At 36.9% G+C, this 17,190-nt stretch overlaps 1 protein-coding gene across 3 annotated transcripts in view; it reads left to right on the top strand.

The window, feature by feature from the left end:
* LOC149822918 (tRNA synthetase beta subunit family protein) overlaps nt 1–16,916 on the top strand; it is a 35,662-nt gene extending 18,746 nt beyond the window's left edge. For 2 of the 3 annotated variants that reach the window (XM_089980173.1, XM_089980172.1), the window contains 6 exons: nt 9,625–9,699; nt 11,459–11,566; nt 13,056–13,151; nt 13,421–13,504; nt 16,335–16,421; nt 16,685–16,916. In XM_089980173.1, coding sequence (XP_089836299.1) covers nt 9,625–9,699; nt 11,459–11,566; nt 13,056–13,151; nt 13,421–13,504; nt 16,335–16,403 — 432 coding nt within the window. In that variant the 3' untranslated portion in view covers nt 16,404–16,421; nt 16,685–16,916. The remainder of the gene's footprint in view (nt 1–9,624; nt 9,700–11,458; nt 11,567–13,055; nt 13,152–13,420; nt 13,505–16,334; nt 16,422–16,684) is intronic. The other variant, XR_016425762.1, reaches the window with a different exon arrangement.
* The last annotated feature ends 274 nt before the right edge of the window (nt 16,917–17,190 follow it).

Below are 17,190 nucleotides of genomic sequence, written 5' to 3'. Positions count from 1 at the left end.
CATCCATCTGATCATCTAGATCAATTTCTCTTTCACTATCCTTTGGTACTAGATCTAACAAGAAGGAATACTCATCTATTTCAGTAGAATTTTTGTTTTCAAAAAAACTTTCATTTTCTAGAAAGGATACATTCCTTGAAACATATAACTTGTTGTTTTTAGGGTCAAAACATCTGTATCCTTTTTGATTATTTGCATATCCTAAAAAAGTACAGGGTATAGCACGGGGAGAAAATTTATCATTCTTATCTGTAAAAACAAAGCACTTGCACCCAAACACTCTCAGTCTAGAATAATCAGGTTTTTGTTTATAAAGCTTTTCAGTAGGAGAAATATTCTTTATTGAGGATGAGGGCATCCTATTAATAAGATACACAACAGTTAAAATAGCTTCGACCCAAAAAACTTTAGGAACTTGATGTGTGATAAGTAGTGTTCTAGTTGTTTCTATAATGTGTCTGTGTTTTCTCTCAGCTAACCCATTTTGTTGAGGGGTATAGGGACAAGATTTTTGGTGTGAAATTCCATGTGAGTTCAAATATTCTTTAAATTCAGTTGATAAAAATTCTCTCCCTGAATCAGTGCGAAATATTGAAATATCATTCTTAAATTGATTTTTGACCATATTATGAAATATTTGAAAAAAAGAGAACACTTCAAATTTGTGTTTGAGAAAGTAAATCCAGGTATATCGTGTAAAGTCATCCACGAAAATTACATAGTATAAAAACCCACCTTTTGACGTAACTGGTGCAGGACCCCAAACATCAGAGTGAATTAATTCAAGTGGTCGAGTGGAGACAAAAGTTCTTTCTTGAAATGCTAGTCGTTTCATTTTTCCAAGAATACATTTTTCACAAGTGAAAGTTTCAAAATTACAAAATTTTTCCATGTTTGGAAAGTACTGAAGCTTGGATATACAAGGGTGACCAAATCTTTGGTGTAAAAGATCCAAGCCTACTTTTTGAACATTGCAGCATAATGTTTTCTTGGGTAATTCCAAAAAATCCATGTAATATAAGCCTCCTTCTCTATGGCCTTCCCCAATCAGCTTCCCTGACTGGTAATCCTGTACTTGACAATCATGAGAAGGGAAGGAAACATTACACCCATGATCAGTTAATTGAGAAACAGATAAGAGATTTAGATTAAGTTTGGGGATATATCTAATCTTTGGAACACAAAATCCTTTTGAGTTTTGAGAGTTATTTTCGAAATTTCCTATTCCTTTTATCTCAAGGGATGTTCCATCCGCAGTAAAAACACTCGATCCACTTGAGTCATAACAATGCGACAGTAATTTTAAATTTGGTGTCATGTGAAAAGAAGCACCAGAGTCAAGAAGCCATAGGGGTTTACCTGGATCAGAGGTGCCAACAGAAGAGATCGCAACTCCAGCTGAGGGAAAAGTTTCTTTAAGAAGAGGTTGTAGAGCCTCCACCAGCTGAGACAGGGACATGTTTCCAATGGATGTCTCATTTGATTCTTTTGATTCAACAACAGCTACCTTCTTCTTATAAGATTTTTTCAACTTTGGACAGTAAGTTTTAACATGTCCGGGTTCATGACAGTAATAACAAATAACTTTTCTCCTTTCAAAATCGCCTCCTTGCCTTTCATTGTTTATTCTCCCAATATATGGAGGTTTGTATGTGCGAATGTGATTACCTGGTCTAGATACAGCTAAAACTGTATCATCATCGCTTTTGTCGACTCGTTTCTTGAGTCTATTTTCTTCCATACTTAGCTCTTCAATGGTATTTTCAATAGAGGGAACATTTCCCCGATGTAGAAGAGCGGACTTGGTTGATTCAAATTCGGGTCTCAACCCATTTATAAATTGAAAAAATGCTCCGCATTTACTTGATTTTGGCGAAGCTCAATGTCTTGTGGACAATGCCACTTTGGTTCAAGAAGAGCCAACTCTTCCCATAGTTCGGATAAGCTATTGTAGTATTCTCTAATACTTCTCTCTCCTTGAACCATATTCCGAACCTTTTCTTGTAAGTTACATATATGAGCAATATCTTTAAGAGAATACATTCTCTTAAGATATTCCCACGCATCATTAGCATGTTCAAATTTTGCGAGACTTGAACACTTCTTTATGTCTACACTAGAAATTAGCCAAGACATGATCTTGGCGTTGTAATGAGATATTGCGGAAATATAAAGAGTGCATACAAGCACATACAACAATGAATAAAAGAGAAAATATCACAAGTCCACGAAGGGACAATACAAGCACAAGCCTTTAAGAAGGCAACAATATACAAAGCCTCTTATTGAAAAGAGAGAGAATCTCTCCAAGATAAGAATACACAAGGGGGTCACCCCTATTTATACAAGAGGAAGAGGAGGAAAAAGGAGGGCCAAAGGGCCTCAAAAGGAGAGCCAAAAGGGGGCTCCCATAGAGTCGTTGGGAGCCCCCAACGGTCACATTTGTGACCGTTGGGGGCTCCAACGACTTCTATGTTGGAGCCCCTTTAGGTCCTCAAAAAGAATAAAAAAAGAATTGAAAAAATAAAAATAAAAATTACATTTATTCAAAAAAGAAAAATAGTTGTTTTCTAAAACAACTATGTGAAATTACAAAAATATCCCTATCGGGTATTGATGTAATATACAGAATTTATATATATATATATATAATAGGTACATTTTAACACCTCCCCTCAAACTTTACGGGGGAATGACGGAAAGTTTGCCAAGAAGAAACATGAAGTGAGGAGCCGGAAGAGCTTTAGTGAAGAAGTCTGCCAACTGATATTCTGAAGTGACATATGGCAGAGCAATAGTTCCTCGTAAAAATTCGTCACGAACATAGTGGCAATCCATTTCGATATGTTTCGTACGTTCATGAAAAGTATGATTGCTCGCAATATAGATGACACTCTTATTGTCGCAACACAGCTTTGAGGCTTCAGTAATATCAACTCTCATATCTTTAAGCAAACTGCGAAGCCATACAAGTTCCATTGTTGTGGTTGCCATCGCCCGGTACTCAGCTTCAGTGGATGATAGTGAAACTTTCTGGTGCTTCTTGCATCGCCAGGCAATCAATGAGTCCCCTAAAAAGACACAAAAACCAGTAGTTGAGACTCGATCATTGGGATTACCTCCCCAATCTGCATCAGTATAAGGAAGAAGATTCAAAGGGGAAGAGGAGGATAGAAAAAGCCCTTTATTGATGGTATTCCGAATGTAGCGGATGATTCGGAGAACCACACTCATATGCACGGTTGTAGGAGCATGCTGAAATTGTCTGACTGAGTGAACCGCATGAGTGATATCTGGTCTGGTGATGGTCAAATATGTAAGAGACCCAATGAGTTGTCTGTACGGTGTAGGATCTTCCAGAAGAACCCCATCCTCTAACCGCAATTTGGCATTAATAACCTCGGGAGTCTCTACCTTCTTATCATCAGAAATCCCAGACTTAGAACATATATCTGCAGCAAGCTTCATCTGTGACAAAATATATCTGCAGCAAGCTTCATCTGTGACAAAATATATCCTCTAGGAGAATATGCAACCTCAATTCCAAGAAAATATCTGAGAAGACCTAAATCAGACATATCAAAATTATCTTTCAACATATTTTTAACATTAATAATACTACTTTGATCATTTCCAGTGATAATCATATCATCAACATAAAGCAACAAAATTACGATACTAGAACCTGCATTTTTAACAAAAAAAGCAGTCAGTATAACAAGAATGAAATCCTAATTTTATCATGATATCACTAAAACGATCATACCAAGCCTTAGGGGCTTGTTTAAGACCATATAATGCCTTTAAAAGCCAAAGTGTTTGACCTTGCTTAATATTTATTCCGGGTGGTGGATCCATATAAACTTCTTCACTTAAACTTCTATTTTAAAAAGCATTTTTTACGTCAAGTTGATAAATAGGCCATTTTTTGGTTGATGCGACAGCTATTAAGGTTCTGACACTAGTCATACGAGCTACGGGGGCGAATGTTTCTTCGTAATCAATACCATATTCTTGGGAGTATCCCTTAGCAACCAATCTGGCTTTATATCGTTCTAAAGAGCCATCGCTTTTAGTTTTAACTTTGAAGACCCAACGACAACCAATAGGTTTTTTGTGTGAGGGTAGATCAACTACTTCCCAGGTATTGGCCTTTTTTAAAGCATTTAGTTCAACTTGCATTGCTTCAACCCAATGAGGTATAGATTTAGCTTGATTATAGTGAGCCGGTTCAAAATAAGAATGTAGAGTTATCAAACATGCCCGATAGTTGGGAGTTAAAGAATCATAGGATACAAACCTATTTGGGGGTATTGATATTCTAGAAGAATGCCTAACTTGTGGTTCCTCAATGGATTCGGAAATTTGAGAGTATTTTTCGAGGGCACTAATAGGTTTTTCTTGATTTCTTCTTGAGTAAACATTTATATTGGTATCACTATCATGAACATTTGTATTTGAATTACTATCATTTGAGAGTGTTATGTCAAGAGGGGATACCTCGTGAGTGTCATCTATGTTTTCAAGAGAATCTTCTTGTATGTCATCAATAAGATCATATAAGAATATATAATCGATTTCATTTGTCTCTTCTATTTTATCAAAACCGTTTTCTTCTTCGAGAAATGTTACATCTTTTGAAACATATAGTTTATCATTCTTAAAATCATAACATCTATACCCTTTTTGATTTTCACCATATCCAAAAAATACACATTCAATTGCTTTTGAAGATAACTTATCCCTTTTATGTAGTAGGACAAAACATTTGCAACAAAAAATACGAAGTCGATTAAAATCGGGTGAAAACTTAAAGAGTTTCTCATAGGGAGAAGCATTTTTTAACTTAGAAGAGGGCATTCTATTGATTAGATAGGTGGAGGTAAGAACGGCTTCCGCCCAATTTTTTTTTGGAATATTTCTAGACACAAGTAATGTTCTAGCGGTTTCTATAATGTGCCTATGTTTCCTTTCCGCTAGGCCATTTTGTTGAGGAGTCCTAGGACATGACTTTTGATGACAAATGCCATTTTTGGTTTAAATAGTTTTGGAATTCGTGAGATAAGTATTCACCACCGGAATCGAATCTTAAAATAGTTATGTTACTTTGAAATTGATTTTGAACCTTTTTATGAAAATCTTTAAAGAAAGTAAATACTTCCGACTTATGACTAAGGAAATAAATCCAAACATACCGAGTAAAGTCATCAATAAACGTAACATAATATGAATAGCCCCCTTTAGACATAACCGGAGAAGGACCCCAAACATCCGAATGCACCAATTCAAAAGGCCTTGATGAGAAAAAAGATCTAGTTGGAAAAGGAATAGACTTCATTTTTCCAAAAATGCAATCTTTGCAATTAATTTCTTTTTCCTTACAAAATTTGTTTCCAAAAAGAAAGAGATACATTTTGGAATAACTTGGATGACCAAGTCTTTTATGCCAAGTTTCCATATTTTTTTCTTAGACATAAGAACAAAAAAAGTTTGTAGGGAGATCAAGATGGTCCATATAATAGAGGTCTCCCTTTCTATGGCCTTGCCCAATCCGCTTCCCGGACCGGAGATCCTGCACAAAGCAACCATTAGATGAGAAAGATATTTCACATCCATGGTCGGCAATTTGAGAAACCGAAAAAGGTTTAAATTTAATTTGGGAACAACTCTTACTTTTGGAACACAAAAATTTTGTGAATCTTTAAAAGAGCCAATACTTGAAATTTTTAAAAAGGTTCCATCGGCCGTTGAGACACAAGAGTCCTTTGAATTGATGCAAACATCACTAAGTGCATTTTCATGAGGGGTCATATGAAAAGAAGCTCCGGAATCAAGGATCCAAGAATACGTACCGGGTGATGATGTTGAAGCAATGGCCGCACCCGATGTGGAGGAAGAAACTTTTAGCATTTGTTGGAGAGCCATAGATATTTGTCCAAGAGTTTCTTTAATGTCATTGTTTTTGCCTTCATCTTCTTTGGTTTCTTCAAGAGAGGCTACTTTAGGCTTGAAGGTTCCCATAAGCTTTGGACAAGCGGGTCTAATGCAGAGTTACCAGAAGCGCCTAGGCAAAAGGGGAAGCGCGCTTCCCCGAAGCGCGCTTCGGAAGCGCGAAACGTCGCGCTTCCGAAGCGTGAGGGGAAGCGTCCCCCTTTTTTGGGAAGCGCGCTTCCCTTTTATGGGAAGTGCGTCCCCCTTTTATGGGAAACGCGCTTCCCATAAATGGGAAGCGCGCTTCCCCCACGCTTCCCCCTCGCTTCCCCATTTTTTTTCATTTTTTCGCTTCCCTTCGCTTCCTAGGTCGCTTCCGGTTCGCTTCCTAGGTCGTTTCCGAGACGGTTCGGAATTTTCTTCTAAGTGGTCCCACGCTTCCCCGCTTCCTAAATTTTTGAAAGTGCCTCGCTTCCCGCTCCCGCTTCCCGTATCGCTTCCCGCTCCCGCTTCCTCGACTGGTAACTCTGGTCTAATGTGACCCAGCTCATTGCAATAATGACAAACAATCATTTTTCTTCCTCCATTGTAGTTCCCTTGTTTCCCAAAATGGGGAGGCTTATAGGTTCTAACATTGTTACCCGGTTTGGATACGGCAAGGACTTCATCAACATGCTTACTCATGCCAAGCCTTGTCTGCTCTTGAGTGATTTCGGCAATAGCATCCTCAATAGGAGGAAAAATAGATCTATGGAGAAGTGAGGATCTCACTTGCTCAAATTCGGGGCGTAGCCCAAAAAGAAATTGAAACAATCGCTCTTGTTCCATTTGTTTTTGTCTTAAATCAACATATTCCATAGAAACCCACTTTGGCTCCAAGAGAGCCAATTCATCCCATAGTGGGTTTAGGACACTATAGTAGTCTTGAATGCTAGAATCACCTTGCTTAGTGGTTCTAATCTTTTCTTGCAAGAAGTATGCTCTTGCAAGATCCTTTTGAGTATACATACCCCTCATAAAGGACCAAGCCTCATTGGCTCTACGAAATTTAGCTATATTAGCACATACCTTAAGCTCCACATTGTTCATAAACCACGCAAGGATTTTTGCGTGATTGCTTTCCCAATCTTCTACTTCCTTTTGATGATTTTCAATGGCCTTGAGACGAGCATCTCCTTCAAGAGCCTTTTCTTGATCTTCTTCTATCTTCGTGAGCATAAGCTTAGGTTCCGGAACGGTCCCCATGACATAACCTCAAAGCTTCTTTCCTTTGAGATTATTCTCCATTGCTGATGCCCACATCATATAGTTCTTTCCATTGAGCTTGAAAGAAAGATCAATCTTTGTCTCCATGATGTTGCCAAGAAGTGAGAAGATGTTCACTAAAATATGAGATACACGAACCACACCTTTCCTTCAAGAATCGAGTGACTCTGATACCATGTAATGAGATATTGCGGAAACATAAAGAGTGCATACAAGCACATACAACAATGAATAAAAGAGAAAATATCACAAGTCCACGAAGGGACAATACAAGCACAAGCCTTTAAGAAGGCAACAATATACAAAGCCTCTTATTGAAAAGAGAGAGAAGCTCTCCAAGATAAGAATACACAAGGGGGTCACCCCTATTTATACAAGAGGAAGAGGAGGAAAAAGGAGGGCCAAAGGGCCTCAAAAGGAGAGCCAAAAGGGGGCTCCCATAGAGTCGTTGGGAGCCCCCAACGGTCACATTTGTGACCGTTGGGGGCTCCAACGACTTCTATGTTGGAGCCCCTTTAGGTCCTCAAAAAGAATAAAAAAAGAATTGAAAAAATAAAAATAAAAATTACATTTATTCAAAAAAGAAAAATAGTTGTTTTCTAAAACAACTATGTGAAATTACAAAAATACCCCTATCGGGTATTGATGTAATATACAGAATTTATATATATATATATATATATATATATATATATATATATATATATATATATATATATAATAGGTACATTTTAACAGGCGTGACCCATTCTCCATTCTTTCCATTCCTTTTCATATGTGGAGATGGCCTTAGTTTTTTCCACCTCCGAAAGAGGTACTTCTCTTCCACCTTCTTCTTTAGTGAGCGTTAGTTTAGGTTCCTTATCGGTTCCATCAACTAAGCCCCATAGACCCTTTCCCCAAATAAGATGCTTCATGATTGAAGCCCATGTTACATAGTTTGAATCATTGAGTTTTATGGACTTAATGGTGACATTATCATTGTCATACATTTTACAAGCTTGGGAACGAGAGGGGAAGAAGAAAAGCAAGTGGGAAGAGGAATATTTTAACCACAAAGATCGAAAATAAGTAGCCTTCCACGCCCTTCAAGGCTACACACGAGCACTCCTTCAAAGAGACTTCACTTTCTTGAAGAGTAGTTGCATGGCACGCTTCCCAATACACGTCCACCGACCTGGCTCTGATACCATGTAAGAATGTGAAAAATACGCTACAACAAATGTCTCTCAACAAGTTCTCACAAATACATCATAAGAACCACAAAGGTTCACAAAGAGAACTTAAGAATACACACAACCCGAAACGGGTATAAAAATGAAAAATAAACAATTTTATTGATTTGAGATAAAAACCCAAAACAAGAGTAAGTATTTACAAGGGGAATAGCCCCATATTTATAGAGAGGTAGAGAGAAGCCTTAAGAGAGCTGTTGGACTCTCCAACGGCTCTAATAGAGCTGTTGGGGAGTCCAACAACTCTTTTTGGATTTACCTTTTTGACTTGGTCAAAAAGGTACCTTTTTGACTAGTCAAAAAAGTAAAGGCCAAATCAGTCCAATGATGGACTGGTTTGGTTAATTCTAGTTGTATTTTAACTAGAATCAATTAAACAAAAAATCCTAACTAGAAAGGAGATAAAACATTACATGTCTATGAGATATTATATGAGATTACATATGAGATATTATATGAGATTACATATTTTAAAAAAGGATTCATGTGGAAGACCCAGAATGATTTTCTTTTTTGGTTCATATCGCCGACCCCAATTGTTTTGGGATGAAGGCGTAGTAGTTGTTGTTGTTTGCATAAATGTGAAGAAAAGCGGGGACTTAAGGAAGAAAAACAAAAATTTGAGAAAATAACATGAGCAAAAAAATAAACCTTAAGAATCTAAAAATTTCAGATGGAAAATTTATGGAGATTATTTAGGAAGCCATTTAGAAGAGGCTTCTAAGGACTACAGAGGCTAGATTATGACCCTGTTCTCCCTAGAGAGGGAGTTATATATCTTAGAGGAGGGAATATATGACAGCTTATTACGTAATCCATAAACAAAAGCTTTGTACTGTAAGCACTATATATTTGCGTTCTGATTATCTGATATCACCTTTAGTATGGACATCATAAAGAATGCAGTACCTACCATGTAACTTGGTTTGATTTGTAAATGTAGTGCTAAGCAACTGGAAGTGCCGATCTTGTGCATGAAATAAATTCTCATCATTCAACAATATTATTTTTTTCTGAACATCTTTGCAAAAATGCTTTTTTAGGTAAAGTAAATGAACTATGTTTCAGAAACGTTTGGATTTGCTGTTGTTAGGAATTGCTATTTTAGTTGTACTTTTCCCTAGCATGACATGTTTGCCTGTTCTTTTGTGTTTGAGTATTTATTCAAATATTAATGATGACTTATTTGTAGGTTGTACGGACAAGTTTAATGCCTGGGCTGTTAAAAACGATGGGACACAATAAAGACCACCCTAGGCCCATTAAGGTACTCCATTACATGATAAGTAACAAGTATCCAATAGCATTATGTTACCTTTCTTTATCACAGTTTTGTTATCTTGCTCATCAATCACTCAACATACTCTATTCATTTAATGGGAAATGGCAACCAATTCCACAATGCTGTTCTTCAAATTTGATTACAGATTAATCTTCAACTCCATTAAATGATAACTAATGAGTATCCAATATCATTGTGTTGCTTTTCTTTGTTACAGTTTTATCATCTTGCTCATCTATAAGTCTGCTTTCTACTTGCACCTCCTTGGCATGTAATGACAGGTTTATTATGTTTATGTGCCCCCTCTCCCCCTCTTGAGAGGGTTGGATATTAGGGTCAACATCATGAGTATGTGGTTAGGGTTGGTAAACAAGCTGAGCTAGCCGAACTTGAGGTGTTCATGCGTGGCTTATTTTTATGGCAAGCAGAGCTGAGCTTGAGCACTTGAAAAGCCTGAGCTATCTCAATTTACACAAAAATAAATGGAATATTGTTTGAAAGCTAGAAGTAATAGGATTTGAACTCTGGATCTATCGAACCGAGCTCAAGCTGACTCGTTTACAGAAAAATACATTGCTTCAAAGCTGGAAACAATAGGTTTTGAACTCTAAACCTATTCGTTGCAACTTGCATGCCAAATACCAGTGTTGTGAGAGGCGTACGCCTCAGTACCTGAAGCGTACGCCTCAGAGGCGAGGCGCACGCTCAAGGTACTGAGGCGTGCTGTGATGCGCAAATTGCCGGTGGATCCACCTACTGAAGCCTTCCTTCATCCCCAAGTCTTCCTCCTCCGCCCGATTTGTCGGCTGTGCTAACCCCAAGTGCCGGTGGATCCACCGCCAGGTGCCGGCCAGCTGCTCCACCACCGCTCCCTGCCTCCCCTCCCACCGCTTCACTTTCATACCAGTTGTGAGAGGCGTACGCCTCAGTACCTGAGGCGTACGCCTCAGAGGCGAGGCGCAGGCTCAACGCCTCGCTTCGCCTCATCGCATTTAACAACCTTGCCAAATACTTTGTCTATTTATTTACATGACATTGACTTGTTCGATATTTCATATTCTAGTGCCATTACCTTCCCTAATGCACTTTGTTAGATGTTATGAATTGTGCACTTAACTCATCTTGTAAAACAAAGTTTGGAATTTGGTTGACTTACCTGATGGAAGTTGTAAGCATATTTATACATGAAAATTAAATGCATATCAAAAAGTAAAAAAATAAAAGGCATAACTAGCTCTCAAGTGGTACAATCAGCAAGAAGGAAATGGTCCTGATGGAACCTCTACATCAGTCTCCAAATTTACATCAATTCACATACTTCTTTTTAATATTTCATATCATGATCTTGAATTGCACCAGATGAATGTAAAGAAGAATTTTCTTAAATTCAGGTCTTAAACAAAATATGTACATGGGACAACCCTAAGACTTTACAACCCCTGGATAAGCGTGCAAGATATTCGAGCTAGTTAAATCTATTTACATGTTAAAGAAAACTTCAAAAGAAGAAATTTATGCAATGATAATAAGATTAGTAGTAGTGGTATATAAATGCCACTTTATGTTGATGATATTAACAAACAATGAAATGAAACTTATTGTTGGAACAGAAATAATTACCATCTGTCTTCCACAAGATATAGCACACTTTCTGTTGATATGGCATTTTCTGATTGCCCTCATCAGTTGCTTAAGCTTTCTTTGATTTTTGCACCAAGTCCTCATTCTGTCACATTTCTAACAGATTTTTGAGGTCGGCGATATTGTGCTTCTTAATGATGAAAGAGATGTTGGTGCAGTTAATCGTCGCCATCTCGCTGCGATGTATTTCAATGCTAACTCTGGTTTTGAGGTACGTCACCCCAGAACATAAGATATTGTCTGTTCTCTTTACCTTTAGAGGTCCAGTAGTGTGCCATTGTGCATGACTGCAGTGATTGTGTGCTAGACCTTGCCTTTGTAGGTTTTCTCCATTATGATAATCTAGTTGGAGACTGGTCCCATGTTTGGGAAGGTGTCTGTCATTTTTATTTCCCAAAAGCCTTATGGATACTTGTATAACTTCTGTCTCATCAGTAGCCTCCCGTTTGGATGTATTTATAAATGGCTTCAATTTATATTTATTTTACTAATTATTTTCATGCTTGGCAGTCCTATTTTTATTTTTGTAAATAAGTGTTGATAAATAAGATTAGAAACCATCACTTTTTCTTAAAAACAAGGAGACTTTTTTTTAATATATTTCTCTCTCCTCTCCCATTCCACCACCACCACTATCATTCCTTCTTCACCACCATCGTCTGTTTCACATGGATATGGGTGCGGGAATTGGACACGATGCGGATACACTTTGTATGACAAGTCAGTTTTCAAAAACTAGGTCATGGAACGTGCCTGTACACATGCAGGCATATGTGTGTCTATATAGGCACACAAGTAATGAGTAGCTTCCAGACAGTTTATGTCCTAGATCATCGGAAATACCACTAAAAAACATAGTTGCATTTGAATACTTGAAGACAGTGAGAAGTGATATGAAGGATTGCAAGGTGACCGAAGTCGTAGCTCCACATAGGAAGGAATGGATAAATAGGACTCATGTAGCCGAACCATGGAGTTGGGACAATGTGATAGCCTTTTCAGTATGTGGGATTTGTAGGGTTTTTTTTGTGTTGGGTTTGGTGGGGGAGTTGTCCGGTTGGTGGGTTGCAGGATAATGTCAAGTAATATTTGACATCATAGTTATTGAATGGTACCTTTATTTCTTGCATTTTTTAACTTTAAAATAGAGAGCTTTTCCAGCATTAGAATTTCTTTGAAGTACAGCCCTACTTTCCTCTTGTAGCCTTTAATTGAGCATCAAAGATTATGGTAGGAAAAGATGTAGATAAAAATTGGACTGGTTGGGAAAGTATTCTTAGATAAGGGAAACTGTGTACATAAAGAAGAGGGAGGAGAATGTTACCTTATTTTGTTAGGTTGTGTCTATTTAATTAATGTTTGCCATATTTTAGTATAAGAATGAGAGATAGATGCCCAAGGTGGAGTTTCTTCATCAACAATGATCATGTACCTGTTCTTGTTGGCAGTGGCCTTGTGTATTTAGTTTGTTGTATTCTACCTTTGACATCTTATGCCAAAATCAGTTAAACACAATAACTAAAATCATCAAAAGCAGTTACTGAAGGCGATTGCTTCAAATTCTTATAAATATTATTACCAGATCTCTCTCTCTCTCTCATTAACCTTTTTCCTGCCTTGGTAAAATCTGAATGTCTCAAGTATGTCAAAAGGATTTATATAGTCTATATGCTTCTTAATATACATTTAATAATTTGCAGGTTATTCATGGTCTTGTGGATAGGATCATGGACATTGTTGGTGTGCCTTTTGTCCCAGTTGGAGATGAGACAGGTTACTATATAAAGCCCTCTTCTGTAAGTTATAGTTCTCATCTTCTTGGTTGCAGGTTAATGTGTTTAGCTTTTCTGCAACTTCAATTTCTAGGAAGCTTTGTATGAGGGTCGTTTCATTGCTATTCAAGTTAGCTATGTGTAACTATCTTTGCATATCTGTAACTGGCCCTGATAAAATGTTGTTTTGGTAATTGGTACAAAGCTTGACCCTTTCGAATAGGTTGTCTTTTATTGTATAAACATGTTAATGTGTTGTTTGTTCTCATCTCCTTTTTAATTTGTTATGGCAGGAACCAGAATTTTTTCCAGGCAGACAAGCAAGCATCATCTTCAAAGGAAAGCACGTTGGTGCATTTGGCATTGTGCATCCTGAGGTACTTAGATTTTGTTAAATGATCCTGTGAGGGCTAAAGACAGATTCTGCTATTTCTTGTCATGCTTTTTCTACCAAACATGTGCTGTTCCATTGGTTACAATAATTTATGTTTGGTTAAAATCTTCAAAAAAATTTCAATTGTTTACTTTACAACATTGTCTTATTAGTGGAATGGAAATAGCAAATAGTTGCTAAAAAAATTAAATCTTTGAAAATTGACTGAACAGTCATTTTCTCCCAAGTCCTTTTTTATTTGTTGTGCAGATCGGTGATAGTTGTAAGTCTGTTCTGTCATTATTCATAACTTAAATTAGATTTTGGAAACTAATTTAAAAATTTTACATTGATTGGAAAAGGCTACTTCATTCCTTAATGTGTTTGGACCTTTGAGCATTTCTGCTTCCAACTAAGATTGTACTTTGGCTTCATGATTCCAGAAGTGAGATGTCAATGGCTATGATCTTCATCCCTATGGATAATTGGTCATCGAGTCGCTAGAATATGAGAACTAATGTGTGAACCGTGATTTTCATGGATTTTTTGTTCTTTTTCTCTTGAATCTAACCGTACGAATGTGATCTACATGCTTGGTTTTATAAGAACCAGCTATTGAATCATCCTATTTTGATGCATACACAAGATTGTTTTAAGGCTTTAAAATCAATGGCTCATAATCTTCGTAAATATTCAAGCATTCAAAAATCACATTTTTTCATCGAAAATACACGATCCAATGGTTGATTCCTAGCAAATTCACTATGCTAAGCACATCCACATGGTTGGATTTGCAAAAAGTATTGGAAATGCCCATATTTCTAGTTCTCATATTCTAGTTCCTCATATTTCAGTTCTCATATTCTAGTGACTCACCATGTGCCTGTGGAGGGGTTGACGAAATAGCTACATCTTCACCTGCTTTTCATTGTTTCACATTTATAAGCCAGAGCTCATCACTTTGATGTGCTGGCTAAAATATTCTTGAGACTCTTGTGTTTAAAAGAGATGCAGCATGAAGGAATTCTTTGGTCCAGGTGTGATGCTGAATGCCATGACATTATTGTGATGCATTCAGACATCTTATCTAGTTTCTATCAACTGTGGGTTTGCTTTCCTGACCTCCTATCATGAATGTTGAGATAATAAGATTTTTTATCTCATACCCAATTGGTTGTTTTTACCAGACTGTCTAATTTCTTATTGTCTAGTGTTGGTCAGAGGCTATGTCACATGGGTGCGGGTGCGGGTGCGACACGGGTGCGGCGCAATTTTAAAATTTTTGGACACGGGGACTCGGCTATATATATATATATATTTAAAAAAAAAAAAAAAAATATATATATATATATATATATATATATATATCCAGTGTGTGCATATGTCTATATAAATTTTGGACTCGGCTCGTGACTCTTCCAAGTTGTCTCAGATCCTGAACTAACTGAGTTAAAATAGTAGTATAACTGTGTTAGAACCAAACTAGGCTGAGTTTATCATTGACTCAGCCGAGTCTTAGCTACCATGGGAATAAAACATCATCAAGGTATTAATTAAAAGCATTAACTAAAAGCATGTTCTGGTAAATGCATTAAATATCTTTTGCTAAAATTCATAACATTAATTAAAAGCATTAAAAGCTTTTAATTTTTCAAAGCTAGATTTGAAAAAGAGAGAGAGAGAGAGATCTCGGTGGATGAGAAAGTGTTGCTACTCGTGGATGAGAATTTATTAGCTTTTATAAGAGAGAGAACTTGGTGGATGAAAAGTGTTGGTACTCGTGGATGAGAATTTATTAGCTTTTAAGATTGAGAGAGAGAATTAAATGATAATATTTAAGAATAATTTTTTTTCTGGGCCTAATGTTTAAGACTCATGTTATATATATATATATATATATATATATATATATATATATATTTAAAAAATATATAAAAAGATCTTTTTTTTTTTATTTTTTTTGTACTAAAAATGGACATTTTTGGACTCGGTCAATGTTGACCGAGTCCAAAATTAAGACGGACTCGGCCTGGACTCATTGACCGAGTCCGACTCGGCGTTGACCGAGTCCAGGCCGTGTCTGAGGCCGCACCCGTGTCCGCACCCGTGTCGGGGCGTGTCGACTCGGGTGCGGCACCTCCCTAGCCGAGTCCGTGTGACATAGGTCAGAGGTGTTCTTGCAGTTTTATATCCTGCTGACCTAATCTTTTTGTGTTTATGTACGGTATGTGATGTTAAATGTAGGTTCCTACCGTTTAACTGCCTGAGCAATCTAATCCTATTGCTGAGCCTGTGTATTCTATATAACCATCATTATTGAGAATAGGGTATACGGCATACTTGTAATATTTATGAAACTTTTGTTTATTTTTATAATAGCTCAATTTGGTGTTTGTATTGTTGATTGCTTTTAAAACATTCTCTCTCAAAATTTAAGAATTAGTTTCACATGGGAACATCACTTGAATTTGGAATGTTTTACATTGAGGATCTGAATATAATCATCATCCATCGTAATGATGCTAGTTGAACTCATACACCATATGCTTGTGAGGGTTTTGTAATATGAATTTTTATTTCAGGGCATTAGCATTCCATTGTCTTGTTTTCTCTTATTCTTGTCCTTTCATTATGCAACTTGTGTCCATTTCCACGGTGGGGTTGCCTAACAATGACTTACTATATCTTTGAAATATATATGTTTCCTAAGCTATTAGGGTAATTCCTCACCTTTAATAAGTTGGCATTTTTCATCCAATGTTGGCTTGGATGGAACAATCTCTATTTGTCCAGTTCATGAATGACTAGCGACAATTAAAATGTGATTCCTACAGGTTTTGGCAAAGTTTGACATCCCAGACCCATGTTCATTTGTGGAAATCAGCCTTGAACCATTTTCATAGACTTGATGTAGGGAAACTGTAAGTGCTTTCCTTTGTCCTCTTTTTGCAATTCTAAGTGCTGCTTTCTAAGCTGCTATTGAATCATATATACTGCTGGCATTTCTCATGATGCTTTTTCTGTACGGTTGTATTTTAAGGGTTCAATTTTTGGTGGGTAATACATTCTCACTCTTTTCAATGTTTTGATACTACAAGATTTGTTTTATTGGGTTATTGGCTATTGTACATGGTTTGCCTTTTAACATCAACTTTTGTCTTTTAATCTTGTCTTCCTATTACAGTTACAGGACATACCACTTAAGGTCAGAGATGAAGAACTTGAGTAAGGGATATCTAAAGATTTAGCTTGGAGATCTCGACTGATATTGTATACCTCTTTGGTATTTGTGTTGCATTCATTCTTGATGCATTTGGAAAGAAACAAGAACCAAGCATAAATACGGCAACAATTTTTTTGGGACACATTGTTTTTGTAGATCATGACATCTCGATAAAGGAAATTTTGTGCCTGCCTATTTTTTGTTATCATGCATAAGATTTTTTTTGGTAAATCTGTTTGTTCACTTTTGTTTTCTTCTATTTCGTTATTTAGATTTTTGACAGCTTTCTTGTACGTTTTGATGTCTTGCACACATTGCAGAACCATGGTCTGTCTTCACTGTAATATATCGTCTTTGTAGGACGAGGGGGTAAAAACAATTTTAAAGTTGAAAAATTGGAGTACAAGAGCAATATGAAAACAAATATATAAAAGGAAAATTCCAGCCTCATTTTTTGTGGGAGCATT

The sequence above is a fragment of the Nuphar pumila genome, chromosome 11 (genome assembly GCF_984573655.1).
Source record: "Nuphar pumila chromosome 11, dmNupPumi1.hap1.1, whole genome shotgun sequence".
Taxonomy (NCBI): domain Eukaryota; kingdom Viridiplantae; phylum Streptophyta; class Magnoliopsida; order Nymphaeales; family Nymphaeaceae; genus Nuphar; species Nuphar pumila.
This window is presented reverse-complemented; position numbering and strand designations above follow the sequence as displayed.